Source organism: Pteronotus mesoamericanus, unplaced genomic scaffold (assembly GCF_021234165.1).
Source record: "Pteronotus mesoamericanus isolate MK-2021 breed Mesoamerican mustached bat unplaced genomic scaffold, CSHL_Meso_final contig_116, whole genome shotgun sequence".
Taxonomy (NCBI): domain Eukaryota; kingdom Metazoa; phylum Chordata; class Mammalia; order Chiroptera; family Mormoopidae; genus Pteronotus; species Pteronotus mesoamericanus.
In genome coordinates, this window is record NW_026555027.1 from 199,167 (window position 1) to 214,699 (window position 15,533).

The 15,533-nt window shown below is 57.2% G+C and overlaps 1 protein-coding gene across 1 annotated transcript in view; it reads left to right on the forward strand.

Moving 5' to 3' along the window:
- The first annotated feature begins 1,255 nt into the window (after nucleotides 1–1,255).
- The window catches only part of MAP3K7CL (MAP3K7 C-terminal like), a 34,276-nt gene continuing 19,998 nt past the window's right edge, over nucleotides 1,256–15,533 (forward strand). Inside the window, 5 exon segments of the mRNA XM_054577343.1 lie at nucleotides 1,256–1,393; nucleotides 3,261–3,292; nucleotides 3,294–3,341; nucleotides 3,343–3,385; nucleotides 5,196–5,304. Of these exon segments, the coding sequence (XP_054433318.1) occupies nucleotides 1,256–1,393; nucleotides 3,261–3,292; nucleotides 3,294–3,341; nucleotides 3,343–3,385; nucleotides 5,196–5,304 (370 nt within the window).

Genomic DNA, 15,533 nt, shown 5'->3' on the forward strand with positions numbered 1-15,533 from the left:
AGTACGTGGTGTTATCTTTAAACCAGTGTCTAAATGTGCACAGGTATTGGTGCTCCTTGTGCAAATGCACAAAACTGCAGACCCACCCAGCTCTGTGGAGGCCCCGCCCCAGAGAGCCTGGGGTGGTCAAAAGGCAGGAACCCAGGAGGCAGGCAAATTCCCAAAACACTAGCCCAGAACAAACGGATCACAGGAGCTGTGACCTCAGGCCGTGCTGTGAGCTGCGGCAGACAGTTGGCCGCTCTTCAGAAGCGCGTGTGGAGTTCATTATCTGAGAAGCTCCTTGATGCTATAAAAATCACGTTCCATACAACGGTAAAACTATACTTATTGCTGAAAAGGATAAAATAAGAATAATACATATTGCTACTATCAGAGTCATACCGTCAGTCGGTTAATATTTTGATGGACATGTAATTCTTTTTGGATTGACTTACTGTGATTCTACTGAATTCTCAAAATGCCACGTGGTTATTTTGGGTTACAGTTCTGGAAGGGGATTTCACTTGAGTTTCAGATTTGTTATTTTCTTGGAAATGTTTAGCTAAAGAGCCAAGAAAATACATTGCTGCTCCTAAGGGACTAGGAGAACTGGTAAGTATCAAGTATTATTTGAAAATCTTGAATCTATATAATCAGGCTACGACAGCGCACATTCAGCCTATTGAGCTGTGTTGTTCTTGTCTCGTTGCTGCCAAGTGGCCCTTTGATGAAATGTCCTCCTGTGTGGCCCTTCCCCAGCGGGGCCTGCACCGCAGCGCGGCGGTGCCCCTCGCTGTCCGAGGACACAGCGCCGATGCCACAGCCCGCGCGCCGGGCGTCCCAGGACCTGCAGGCGTCTCGGTGAGGGTCCGAGCTATTTCCAGGGTCTCCCCCGAGGCGACTGTTTCCACTGTGTGCGGCTGTCCCTTCCTACCTCTGGTGGCTCCCGAGGGCTGTGGGGGTCAGGGCAGGGGAGGAAGGCACTGCGTCCTTCTGGGTGTTTCTATTCCTACGGGTCAGTTTCACTGGAGTCCAGACCCTTCCAGCCGCTGACTTCCTGGGCAACGACGATGTCACCGCTGGCTTTTCTGAAGCCAGACCCAGGGGCTGCTGTCCCCCGCCTGGGTTGCCTGGGGGCTCGCCGTAGAGGCGGCCAGAGCGGAGTGGACCTGGAGGCTGGGCCGTTGGAAGGGTTGCCCTGTGTCTGCCCTGGGCCGGGAGCCGGGAGCCAGACCTGCTGCGAGGGAAGGGTCTGGCTGAGGCCTGCCTGCAGATGGCGCCCTGGTGTGGTGGCGACAGCTCGAGCCTGTCACTCGAGCTGTCGGAGCCTCGGTTTGCTCATCTGTGCAACTGGGGCGACGACGTGGACCATGATTATTTTACAGGCCCTTCGGAAAGTGAAGACGACACAGTGGGAGAGAGTCTTTTGCTAAATTGCAATGCGTATGTAAGGGGATATTGTTAACTGTAAAATAAAATCATAACAGAAATTATTCCTGGGAAGGCTTTCCGTTAGAATACAAAGAGGTTCATCAGCAAGCGATCTAATCATGTGACTCTTTGCACTAACTGGGTGCACGTCACAAGCTGGCTTTCCATTCACGAGCTCTAGGGAACCTGCTAAGTTTTTACGTGTTTAGCTAACATCTGCTGGAGCCTGTCCAGGCTTCCTGGTTGAAAAGCGAGCAGGAAGCGCGGAGCTCCCTACACTCGCTGCCTGTAACCTCTCCTGTTAGTAACCCCTTGCATCCTCGTGTCACCCTTGTCACAGTCGAGCCAATACCGATACGTCACCATTAATTGCATTTCATAATTTACACGAGGGCTCACTCTTGCTGTGGTGCATTCTGTGCGTTTTGACAAATGGATAATGACATGTGTCCACCGTCTCGTGTCACGGAGGAGTCTCGCTGCCCTGAAGCCCCCGCATTCCGCCTCCTCGACCTCGGCCCGTCTCCCGGGGCCCCTGGCGAGCGGACCTTCTCCCGTCTCCGTACGTCTGCCTCTTCCGGAATGTCGCAGAGTGGGAGTCACACCGCACTAGGCTTTCGAGGCTGGCCTCTTCCACTGAGTGACAGACGCTGCGGCTCCCTCCGCGTCTGTGGGCGGCCGGCGCGCGCCTCTCCGTCACTGAGGGCCCCTGCTGTGTCTGGACCGCAGCCTGCGTTTCCACCACCTTCTGAAGGACGACGTCTCGGTTGCCTCCAAATTTTGGTGACTGTGAATGGCGCTGCTGTGCGCTTCCATGTGCAGGTCTGTGTGGACGGGAGTGTTCGCCTCTGGGGACACCGGCTGACTGCTGGCCGGGCGAGGACCTGCCGCACGGTCCTCAGAGTTGCAGCCGCAAGCGCGCGCCGCACCCCGGCCTCCCAGCGCCGGCGGCGCGTTCCGGCAGGCGTGCGCCCGCGTGGCCCCATTTAATTGTCAACCACCTAAGGACACACGGTGTTTGCCATCTTTTTACCTGGTGACAGGGTGTCTGTTAGATCATTTGCCCATTTAAAAATTGGGTTGTGTATTTTCCTACTGTTGGGTTTTCAGAGTTCTTTATTCTGGAAGCCACGCTTTTTTCCCACCTGGAACGCATGTTGCAAAGGTCTCCTCCTAGCCTGAGGCTTGGCTTGGCTTTGCACCCCCTTAGTACGTGTTTATCTTTCATTATTTAACCTCACCGCCCCCGTCCCGGCTGTTTCCAAGTACTGCTGACGTTCAGGTTTATGGCTGTTAACATGCTGACAATGGTGGCGGCCCCTTCCCACGCACCGTTGATGCGTTTTGCGTTGGTGATGTCTCTACATGCGACCCAGTCCTCAGCGCTCAATCTCAGACCTCACTTTCTTAATGGGGATCGTCGCCGCCCTCCTCCGAGTGCCAGCCTGTGGCCCATCCGGCTGGCTGGGTGTCCCGGAGCTGACCGGGTGGCATTTCTGCTGACTGGGGGCAGCTGTGTTTGCCAGCTTGCTGGAATAGCCAGACACCGACCAGGTCACGCCGAAGACATTCCTGCCGTGTGAAGCAAGCCTGCTTGTATTTTGGGTTTGCCAGGACTAATGAATTAAAACGTTTGGACTCCCCGCGGCTCGCTGTTTATCAATGCCTCTGACAGGAGGAGGGTTTCTCTTGGTCCTGCTTTTTCTAGAAGCATGACCACATCCCGGCTGTGGGAGAGGCGAGGACAGGAGAGGGTGGCAGCGGGAAGCGGAACAAGAGGCCCGTGGGACGTGGGTCTGCGGACAGCAGGTAGCAGAGCCGGCCTGACAGCTGTCGCTGCTCCTCAGACTGTCAGTGGCCGCCACGCGGCAGGTGCAGCCGTCTCTGCCTGAGTCTCTGCCGCGCGGCGACAACGACCGGCCAAGGCCGTGTGGCCCTGGATTACACAAGGGCGCACACCCCACCGAGTGAGGTAAGGAACAGGTGCGCGCCCAGCGAGCCGCGCGGGCTGCGGCCCTGACGGCGGAGAGACGCCGGCTGCCGGGCTCCAAGCCCACGCGCCGCGGCCGCTGCCGCCCTTTCCAGGCACACAGATGTCTGTGTGCGCAGCGCAGCGGCTCTGCCTGTGTCTGAGCCTGTCACTCCCCTTGGCCGTCGCTGGGACCCCAGACAGGCCTGGAGGCAGCTTGCCGCCTCTGCGCCTGAGTTCCTGGTGCGGGGAAGCCGCGAGCCCCCGCTGGAGCCGCAGCCCAGCCCTGCACCCTCAGATGTTTGGGTCCGTGGTTTGCTGATTGTACCAGGTGTGACGATAAGACTTTTTCTTTTAGCGACAACATCGAGGAGATTTTCATTGTTTGTTTTGCTAAATTTGAGACAGTCTGTTCTATTCCCCAGGGTCAGGTGGCTAACAGGACGCTTGATTCTAAGCAGACGGGGCTGCATCGAAATGCGGGAGAGGGTGAAGCCCTGGGCAAGAAGCAGCATTTAGGTTAACCCTTCTCTTCAGCTGGATGTGTCTTGTCACTGCTCCTCTCTCGCGAAGGCTGACATGCCTTGGGGTGCTGTAGGGCGCGCTGCTGTTTGTCCTGCGGAATGAATGGACCAAACGTGATTCTAACTGTGATGAACAGTTGCTGGGTTTTTTTCCTCCAAAGTTAGGCTAAGTGTTTAACATAAGCCTGTTTTCTCTCCACATACTTGATGAGATGATTCCATATATATTGCGTCTAAATATACTTGTGCGTATACATGCGTTTGCTTTGGTGCTATAAATAATTGTAAAAACAAAATCCAGTGTTCTGGACACTATTTTTAGGTAGGGAAAAGTTGTGGGAAAGATTCAGGGACCTTCTTGTGAGAAAACGTCCCGCTGAAACTGTTCCCAGAGTCTCGCTACAGATGGCAAAAGAGATGATTTGTATTTTGCCATTTTTAGAGACATTTTCCTTAAAATATCAGTCAGAGTTTTTGGTTTACTGTCTGCACAAGAAGGAAAGTAGATGGTGTAGGGGAAACGTGACTAAAAATAGAGAAGTTAAATAGATGTATTTAAATAACAAAGATGTATTTATAACAATATCTTTTCTTAGTGAGCAAAAATTGTCATCTATCTCGGTTTAAATATACTTGGGCTAAATTCTCTTGTTATAACAAAGAAACATTCATGTTTTTGCCTGCTCCTACCGATGTTGCCCACAGGATGTTTTCCCATTCACTCTACCCTTGTTTATCAGCTGAGACTTTAACGATGAGGTAGAGCATCCGTAGGATGTTGGCAGGGTCCGTCTTTTGCTTGTACCCTGCATTGTTAAGACGGCCGACGTCAGGAGACGCCGACTGATTTACAGGTAGTTAATCAGATATGCAGAGCATGTGCTATTCATGCCGTAACTGTAGGGTGTTTACAGACAGGCTTTGGAAATCTTCAAACGACCCCATGATGCTCGTTCTTGGCCGCCCCCGGATCGGCAGCGCGCCCCCAGCTCAGGCGTCTGATGTCCTGCGAGCAGCGTCATTCCCGCCCCCCCCCCCCGTTAAAAATAAGATGTGAGACCCTGAAGGGCCGGGGTGGGATGGACCAGCGTGAAGGGACACTGAAAAGTCCTGTACATTTCACTCTCGATGTTTATTTAAGTCCGAACAAGGATTTAAAGGGGCCGCTGAACAGGGACGGGGTCGGCGCCCAGGAAGGCCGGCTGCGGGGCTGGACAGCCCGTCCGTGCCAGGGCCGGGCCCCGGGGGCGGGGCGACGCTGGGAGTGACGCCGCCTCTTGTCCCCACAGCTGGAAGCCCCGGGGGAAGGCCGCCGCCGCGGCGCCCACATGACCAGAGCCACCAGGGTCCCTGCGGACCGGCCCGTGCGCATCGCCTTCAGCCTCGACGGCGCCCCAGGTACCGCCTGCCCGGGGGCGGGGGGCTAGCCCCTCTCTCCTCCTCTCTCCGTCCCCATTTCGGCATTTATCCAAAGGTCCGGGGGCGGTTACAGTGTCTAATGGCAGCGGAGCAGGTCCCTGGTCCAACGCCCGGAAACGCGCGCACAAGCTGGCAGGGACCGGGGTGTGAAACGCCCGACTCCGGCCCCACAGCGTTTCCCGCGGCCCCAGCCGCTGCGCGGGGCCCACGCGGCGGGTGCAGCAGGGACGGGCCGCGGGGGGCCGGGGCGGGGGGGGGTGGCTGCGGGGAGTGGCAGGGCCGAGGGGCTGCTGCCCTCAGAACCCTGCGCCCAGGCCCTCATGGCATCTTTGCACCTGCTGAGCTCAGGTGCACCCCCTTCGGCAGGGGACATGGGGGTTGTGTGTGGCCGCAGCGCGACAGAGGGAACCTGGGGCCTCTTCCTTCGGCGGGATGCCACCTGTAAATGGCCCATAAACATGTGCTCGAACGCATGGCCACTGAGGCCTCCTGTCTTCTGAGGACCGATTTTGCATCTCTCAGTCATCTATAGCTGTCTCTCTATCATGTGTCAATCACTTCTATCTGTGTATCTATCATCGGCCTTTGCTCCCTGCGACGTCCGCGTGGAGGTGCTGCTTTAACAAGCAATGATGGGAAAGGGACAGGGTCCTGCCCCAACGCGGCAAAGCTGTGTCCCCGTCAAAGGCGGGGGTGAAGGGGACCTTCCCAGCAGGCACACCCGCCCCCTGCAACGTGGGGATGAGAGCTGCATCCCCTGCACTTGTCTTGTGCGTTGGGCGTTCGCTCAGGTCGGCACTGATATTCCCAACTTGCAGGGACAGCGACTGAGGCCGGAGGCTGTGCTGCGGGCAAGTCCTGGCGCCGTGGCTTGAGCCCAGGCCCCCAGGTTGACGGTCTGGGCTGTGGCTGTCACCCCGCACCGTTTCTCTAAGACGAAGAAAACGGTGTGTGTAGGGGGAGAGAGAATGGGGTGGCTCTGTACTTCCTGCTCAGTTTACCTGTAAACCTAGAACTGCTCTAAAAACCAAGTCTACTAAGTGAAAAGAAACAAACAAAAAACAAAAGAAGAAAAATCCCTGCTTGTTTTTACTCATTTTGTAAATACAAGTCTGTGAGGGGCCGTCAGAGCCGCGTGGCTAGCTCTCAGGACAGACACACGCAACCCCGACTCCAGGGACAGAGAGCAAAAGCATCACTTCCGTCTTTGTGTTCACGTCCCCTACGAGCAGAGCAAGTCCTGTTAGAGTCAACAGCCTTACCAAGAAGGTTTCAGTGCATACAGCTTGCGTGTCCCAAGGATGTTATTGTGTCCTCATTTACGACAAGACAAGTAAGTGTACTCCTCCCTCATCCTTATTTTGGCAGCATTTCATTAATGCCCAGAGGAAAGCCAGGAGAGGTGAGTCTTGATCGCGGGTTGCATGAGTAGACTCTTCCTTGAGGTGCCACGTGGGGAGCTTGCCATTAATTGCCACCATGCCTCAAGCTCTCCTGGCCCTTGCCTGGGAGGCCTTGCGTGTTCTGCTTCAGCCACTTCGGACCGAGTCATTTCAGCCTATTTCAAACGATGCAAGAGTGCCCACTTGTGAAAAAAATCGACATTGTGGCCTCACATGGGGTGGTCGTTTACTTCAAGTAACTCCTATTGATGCCATGTAGGAAGCCCTCTCCGTATGACCAGTGTGTCCCTGTATCCCTAGGAAGAGCCCCAACTGGGGGACCCAAGGCAGGAGCGGGTGGGTCTCGGCCTTTCTTAAGATGGTCGCCTGCAAGCGCTCGTGAAGACCCCATTCGGGCTCTCACGCCGCACACTCCGGTGCCGGGGGCCCAGGCTGAAGTCCCAAGCCTGGCATGTGCGTGCACAGGCCTGCCCTGCCCAGAAGGCAGCTTGGCACGTGTCTGAGGACACGCCCTGTGAGGCCTTGCGTCAGGAGCTGTGGTGCGCCACGCTGCGTGGCATGCAGACCACGCATTCCAGGGAAACGGCCCGACTTCCACAGGAAATGGGGCAACTGCGGTGACGTCTCGGGAGTTGCTCTGTTGTGCTGAATTTATTGCTGAGCAGGAAGCAGAGTCCATGAGAAAGGGGCTCATTTTTGCCTGAGAACATCGACGTGTTCATGGCTCGTGAGCCTAGTACATACCATGCGCGTTCCCCTGGTCATGTGAGGGCTATTTTTCTTTCTTTTTTTGTGTATTTCTCTGAGATGATTTGGGACAGAGGTTAACAACACAGAGCCCCAGCGCCGGCGAGGCATGGTTTCTATGCCCGTTTCCATCACTGTCTGTGTGATCCTCGGTAAGTTACTAACTTTGCTCAACTGCAGTTTCCCACAAGACGCGTAAGGTCGTTCAGAGAGTTGTTTCAGGAGGCAAATACCGCGGCACAGGCAGGACACTCCCCACGGTGCTGGACACCAACTGAGCGCCCAGCCGGCTCCCGCCTCCCGCCAATCTCCCGCTTCTCCTCGCCGTGGAGACGGAGTCTGCCGCCAAGGGACCGGCAAGAAGCCAAGGCCAGCCGCCCAGCCAGTGGGCTGTCGGTGTCCCTGTGTCCCCTCCGCCCGGCGGTCTGACCTTCCGTAGCTTCTGCGCTCCCGGACTCCGCCCGCGGTGGGTGAGAGGCGCGGCAGAGCGGGCGGGTTCCACGAGGTAAGGGGTTTGGGGGGATCTGCTGCCCAGAGCGGACACACCGGCTTCTTCTTGGGAGGCAGGGCGGTCGGCCTGGGCTTGCAGACGGCCAGGGTGCGGGAGGCAGGGCAGGAAAGGCGCGCCTCTGGGTACCTTTCCTTCCGAACCCGAAGTAGGAGCAAACCCGAGTCAGGAAGAGCACGACGTGCTCCGGACACACGCAAGGCCTCGTCTCCTGGCGCCGAGGTCGGAACGGCGGGCCACCGCGCGCCCCGCTCTGACCGGCGTCGGCCGCAGCCCGTGCAGCGCCGGTGTCCGCCCCGGCGGCGGGGACTAGAGTCCCAAGCCCGTCTTAGAAGTTCCGCCAAGGAGCTTGGACTTGATCCCAAGCTGCGAAGTGTGAAAGCTCTTGAGCAAAGGAGTGACAGACGCGGCGAAGGCGGAGGGCCCCTGCGCAGGTGGGGGTGGTGGGGGGACCGGGAGGGGCCGGGGGGGCCGCTGCGAGAGGCTCTGCGGCGGCGCGGGGACCCACCGCGGGCGCCCGCGGCCGGGAGGCAGCGGCTGTGTTCAGGGCGCGTCTGCGCGGGGCGGGAAGGCCCGGGGCTCGGCCTGTCCCCCGGGAACGGGGAGCCGGTCACTGGCCATTGATGGCCGAACGGGCCTCGAGGCTCCGGACAGACCTCGGTCCTCGGGGTCTGAAAGGAGAGCGTTCTGTGGTCCAGTTGCCATCTCTAGATGGAACCCCGTCACCAGGAGCCCCCGGGAAGGAGCCCGCGGGCGCTCTGCGTCTGTGAGAAGCCGGGCTGCCTGGCGCGCGCTGCGGCTTCTCGAGCGGACTGGCTGCGTTGGGGCCCCGGGGTCCGTCTTCCCCGGGGAATCGCGCAGAAGGGAAAGGCCAGTCCCGCCTCTGGGCTCCTGCTCCGACCGGGGAGAGCCGAGGGCAGGCCTGGCGTGTCCAGGGCTTGAGAGTTTTCTTTCTCTTCACTGTCGCTGAAGCCTGGCAGCTCCCATGCAAAATTAGACCTTAACGTTGGGTTGGCTTTTTTTATAAAGTTTTTATTTAGAAAGAGGGAAGGCTACTGATGTGAGCCCAAGCTGCTGGCTTTCAACATTTTGTTTTCAAAAAATTCTCGCAAGCTGTCAGGTTTTTCATAGCGAGGCATAAAGTGATCACATGGCATTTCGTTTAAAAAAGCCCAAGACCCCTCCTGTTGGTGTCTCTTTTAAGAAATACTATTTTCTTCTCGCACGCCAGGGTAGTTGTGTGCGCAGCCGTGGCAACTGCGTGGCGCGGCTGAGAGGGCTGCCCTCGGGTCTGATTTCACCGGGCTGGTGTGAATGTCTTCCTGCGTCACGGGCCGCGCTGGCTCTCAGCAAACCCGGGAAGCCGGTGCCAGGTCTTTTGCCATTGACCCCTTCCTTCGCCTTCTCCTGGCGTTGGCGTCTTTATTTCCCTCTTCCTCCCCCGGACGCCAGGATCTGGGGTCCCTTCATCCAGGACCCCCAGACACCTCGCCCTCGCCAGGCAACAGACGAGCGCGGAGGCTCAGGCTCGGCTTCTGCCAGGCATTCCGCGACTCTGCTCGTGCTCAGGGGGCTCCGTGGGAGGCCGAGGCGCAACGTTCCCGCCGGCCTCTGTCACCAGCTTGGCGGGCCGGCGTCGGGGGCCGCGGCTGGCGGCGCCGGCTAGAGCTCTCCCAGGGCACGTCCTGCCGCCGCTCCCGCCCTGCGTGTGAAGCTGCTCAGCTCCCAGCAACAGGACCTGAGGAAATCCCTGAGCCTTTACAGAGCGGCGAGCGGGGCGCCCGCCTGCGAACCGTCAGGTCCGGAGCCCAGCAGGGACAGCCGCCTTCCCCCTCCGATGCCAGGTGCGGAGTCTGTGAGACACACCTGGGGTCATTGGCTGGCCTGTCGCTTAAGGCCTTGAAAAAGGCCCGAGGAGAGGCGGGTGTTTACTCAGTCCTCGGGGGCTGTGAACCGCCATTTCATCACCTGAGTCCTGGCACCAATGCAGAGGGAAATGCTGTCGCACCCGTTGTGCCGGTGGGGTAACACCCCACATGGCCCTTCATAAGTAGCGTCAAGAGGGATCCGAAGCCAGGCCCTCAGTTCCGCTCATGGAGGCAGGGCCCACGGAGGACGGAGGCCCAGGGCGGGGCTCCCGGGGGCGGGGCTCCCGGGGGCGGGGCTCCCGAGGGCGGGGCTCCCGGGGGCGGGGCTCCCGGGGGCGGGGCTCCCGGGGGCGGGGCTCCCGGGGGCCGGGGGTGCGACGGGGCCGCAGTGAGGAAGCGCAGAGCCGGCGCGTTCTCACGGAGCAGGACGGAAGTGGGGGCCGATTTTGTTTGGTGGTAAATGGACTTCCAAGGAGCTCTTTTTGAAGCAGATGTCTCTGGGTGAGAGTTTTAAGCTGAGTAAGTGAAAGTGTTCTGACAGAAGGATACACGGACAGGAGTCCCAGCATCATAGCCGCAATGGTAGCGACCAGGTGAGCGTTTCTAGGAAACACGAAGCCGCCCTCGCGCGAAGTCAGGCCTCTGCGCGGAGAAGTGCCAGTCGGTTTACCGGGTGCGCGATCTCGGTTGGCGGACAGTTTTAGGTTCGAGTTGAGGTGACGTGCCGGTTAATATTCGTTAAGAACTGACTACCTGCCAGGGGTCATACCAAATCCCTACCTGTATCCACATTTGCAATTATATCTGTGTCAATATTTATATCTCTATCTATCCTTTTAATTTTATGGCCCTGAAAATCTAATGTGTATTAAAGAATTCACATGTCTAATGTTCGGTAAGCAGGAAACAAAGCTTAGAAAAGCTTTTGATGTTTTAAAATGATGTGCTATTCTAATGAGAAGCTAGGCATCCAGACATGTTTTTAAAGTTCTTTGATAAATTGATAATGTGGGTTGGCAACCTTATATCACTTATTTCTATAAATCAAACATTAATCATGATTTAAAGTGCAAGTGCTCCAAGTCCTTTCATGCATCAGTTCATTTTTTGGACAGCATTTCATAGAGAAAGTGTTTGCTTGGACAGGAGAGCGAAAGGGAAACTGTCCTTCCGTGGAGACTTCAGCGCGAAGGGCCGGGCCTGAGCGGGCGGCCGCGCCGCCAGCCTCCACTGTGGCGCGCGCACACATGCTCACCCGTGCACACGCACCCACACACACACTCACACATCTGTGCGCTCTCACACTGACACACACACTCATACACACCCACACAGGCAGGTGCTTGCCTCGCCTCCCCACTCTCCTTTCTGTCTGATTTATGGGGAAAAGGAATGGAAACTAAATGCGATTATATTAAACATTTATTACTGTTAGTGATTATTTCCTGGGGCCAGGCTTTGGGTAAATGAGTGATAGGTGTGTTCCTTTCCTGGTAACTAGTTCCTGAGAGAGCGAATGCCATGCGCATTTTTCAGAGGACAAAGCTGAGTCTCCAAGAGGCTACGTCCATTGTCCCCAATCCCCAAGCTCCCAGCACAGGCCTGTCCCATGGAATGGGGTGTCCTCACAGGAGCCGTCACAGGAGACAGTCCGGGGACAGTGCTTGTGTGAGTCTGGCCCCGTCGCCACTGCCCAAACCCCCTGGCCCCCTAAGTGCGCTTGTCCCTGCCGCCCTGGAGGACGGTCTGCAGACACGATGGCTCACAGGTCAAACCACAGACAGGGCCAGCCCACAGTCTGCACCGCGTGAGGCGCAGTGGGGTTCCTGCTCAGAGATGGGGGTGGCTCTGTGGACGCTCTGGGCAGAGCTCTCCTCTCGCGTGGGCCGCCCGGTCCCCGGGCTCCGCGTGCCCGGGCAGGCGGGTGACCACAGGGCCGGCTCCGACTGCAGGGCATGCAGACCGATGGCAGGGGTCCGAGCAGGTGGCCTCTCAGGTTCCTGGCCAGCAGGGGAAGGAGGCTGAGGGTGTCCCCTGAGTGTGGCTTCCCCTCCTGGGGGTCCCCTCTGTGAGCGGTCGGTTTTCCGACATAGCCCCTGGGAGTGCCTGGGGCATGGAAAGATGGGATGGAGAGCGCCTTGGGGCAGAATGGGGGGTGCGTCCAGTCACGAGGTCGCCGAGCAGCGGCTCTCGAGCTGGCCCACACGCCGGGCGAAGCGCTCACCTCTCTGACACAAAGCAGGAGGAATAAGGACGTGGCGGCGAGGGCGTCTTACTGTTTGTTTGTTTTTGTTTGTTTATAGAGCTAAGTCTCCTCAAGGTAATGGACACTCTTCTGGTCTAAGATGACACTTGTCTTATGATTTTGGTGTTAAAATGTTCTGTCACCCTGGCTGTGTGGCTCAGTGGGTTGGGTATTGTCCCCCACAAAGTAAAAGGTCGCCAGTCAGGTTCCTGGTCAAGGGGCGTACGAGTGGCAATGATTGCTGGCTCCCTCTTTTTCTCCCTCCCTTCCCTTCTCTTGGAACCTTCTCTCTCTTCTCAAAAAAAAAAAAAAAAAAGGAGAAACACTGCCTTCAGGTGAGGATAAAATAAATGTTCTCTCTGTCATGAAGAGATGCTGACGACACACAGCAGCAGTGAATCGGTCCCACCACCTGGATCAGAAGTCGGACACTCGATGGCCTTATTCCCAGTGTTGGGGGAAACTGTCGCTGGCTTGAGACACAAATGTGCAGGGCGTGGGGACTCGGGGACCAGAGGGGAGGAAAGCAGGGGGTGACGCGGAGCCCTGGGCTGGGACACCCTCGGTCTCCCAGGCCCCTCGTGTCCTCTACTCCCAGAGGACTGGCCCAGATGGTCACTCAGTGCCTTCCAGCTGCAGGGCTCCGGTCACTACGGAGCAGTGGGCACCTGGACGGCAGGCCAGTGGCCTCTTATTTGATGCGTGGAGAAACGCCGAGCAGACAGGTTAAAGAGACAGAGTCTGGGGACTGGAACAGAGTCACCGCACAACGGCCCGACACGGGTCAGAGCATCCGAGATGCGCCTGCCCTAGCGTGCGCGAGGGAGCGTCACCGGTCACAAAGTTCTCTCTTCGGTGCCATGGGCTTCGTCACAGCGTGTTTGCGATGTGGACAGCGAACATCTGCTTGTAAAAAAATTCCTCTTCAATTCTTGCCTTTGTGCTTCGTCCTTTAAACAACTTCTTGGGCTCTGCTTTGTGTGGTCCATCAAGCCCACAGCGCCGTTCTGAAAAGGAAGCCTACGAATTACTTCCTTAATACATTAAAAATAGGATAAAGTGATTTGCCGATTTAGCATAGAGCCTCTGTCAGGGCATTCAATAAATATTTGGACAATAAATACATTTTAATGACATGTACTTGCATCAGATTTTGTCACATTATAAACATACCTGGCAGCTGCTCTTCTTTTTTATAAAAAGACAAGTTTGTGGGGGGTGGGGTCCCCTGCAGAGCGGCCGCACAAGCTGCTTCTTGCTTCTGGGATCGTCAGGACGGACTTCGCTGCTCTCAGCAGCCGATCCAGTGTCACCGACGAGACGTCTTCCGCTGCTCCGGCCACACACTCACGGCACAGCTGTGGTCCGCGCTGCCTGAGTCACTTTCCTTCTCTCCTTTCGGCCCGATCCTGTGATTCATCATTCTGCTTTTAGCATGTTTGCGTATTTTTAAAACCAGTCACAGAAGGCAGCCACCGTGTAAAAGTAAACACACCACGCAGCAGCGTGGGCAGCGTGGCAAGCAGCCCCTGGCGGGCCGGGTGCCGCCGCAGCAGGTGGCAGGACCGGACAGGCAGGGCCGGTTGCAGGCTCAGCCGCACCTCGCGGCAGTCTCCGGTTTCCTCGTTTCCGCTGCCGTGTCCTGCTGGGATTAATCCCACTTGGTTCATTTTTAATAAAAGCCTTCCTTTTATTTTGCTTGTTGTCATAAAATAAAATATTTATTTGTATGTCAGTGAGGTAGGATCCAATGTTAAACCTTCACTAACCTGCAAAATTATCACCGCGGTCACATACGTGTGCCCATATGTGCTGTGACTATAAATAATCATGCAGATTTCTGTCATAGGCAACATTAATTTTGGGCCACATCGGGTATTTGCTATTTACTTTGCTGTAGCAAAGCAAGTGAATTCTTTTCCATAACTCAGGGGGAAGGAGCATGGCTTCTCGGGTGCCGGGGGGATGGGGTCCTGGGGAGCCCCGGCGCCGTTCCCTGCTGGTCTTCGGCCCCTTGAATTGCTGCCTGCTCCGCTCTTTGCACAGCTGGTTTCTGCCCCCACGCAGGCCTGCTCACTTGTGATTATTGGGGTTCAGACACCAAAGTATAAGATGCTCCCATTTACCTGTGCCAAGTGGTTCTGGCTTTGAACTCACTGAGCTAAAATAATCGTGATGTCTGGGAAGTTGATATTTTATCTAAGTATATTTAAACATACCCTTGACCCAAATCAGTTGAAAACTATAGGTTTTATATGAAGGCCACGTCTAACGGGTCAGTGGCAACCAGTAAATATTTCTGTCCTTGGTCCAATTCTTTGCAAATGATGGTGGATTTGAAACCTGCAGTCTTTGGCAGAAGTTGTCCCCTCTCGTCTGAGTGGGAAGAGAGCGTTCGGGGGCTGGGGGCGTGCTCCTCTTGGGACTGTCCCCCGCCTGCGGACAGGGCCTCCGAGGGCACGCGTCCCCACGCGGCTGGGGGTGTCGGGGCCCCGCAGGCAGTGGCGGCCCCCCGTGCCCCGCTGTGCCGGCCTCGGTGCTGCTCTTCGCTCGCACGCACCAGAGGCTGCGAGGGCCTGACCCTGGCGGTGCCCGGCTGGGGTGAGTGCTGTCCTCGCCTCGGTCATCTTTCGGGAGATTGTCTTCAGCACCTTCGACGTCAGAGCCTTGTCCCAGCTGGGCTCCCACGCGGAGGGCGAGGGGGACCCGAGCTTCGGGCTTGTCAGTTGTCCGTGTCCCCCTGTAGTTCAGGCCGAACTTCAGCCATTCTCACAGATGCATTGGATTACGGAAGTAAGAAAGCAAAAATTGTTCTCTTCCTTTTCTTTATCACGGCTCACAGTAGGTTTGGCTTTAAGTTATTCTTTAGCCTGTGGTTTTTCTGAGACTCACCGTCCTGCGTTCTGGGGCCGGGTCGGCACCGGACAGAGGAGCCAGCGTCCCCTGGGCTGTTGGGGCACCGCTGACGGGGCGGCGGGCCCTCCTGCCAGCAGGGCGCTCTTGCAGGGGTTGGGGGGCGACTTGGGTTGCGAGGCCACACTGCTCTCAGGTTTCCGCAGACGCGTCTGGGGTCTGCCTCTGTCCACCCAGAAACGCCTGCCAGGCCGCGGGCTTGGAGGCAGGAGTGCCCCTCTCTCCTGCCCCTGGGACCCAGAGCCAGGCACGGTGACGCCCGTCGGGGCGGGGGCGCTTGCCGCAGGGCAGAGCGCAAAGCAGTCGGAGCAGCCGCCCTGGGCCGTAGAGAGCAGGCCCCTCGCCTTCGCGCCCACGTCCCCGCTGCCCTGCTGGGGGCCGCGTCACCTCGCTGGCACCTGCTGAAGAGCTTTCCTGTACATCATGTGTTTTGCACGTGGCCAACACCGGAGTGTTGAAAGTTGAGCTGTGCTTCTGAGTTGGAGAATGACCAGAGAACATTTGCGAGATTTTGGTCTGGAGGA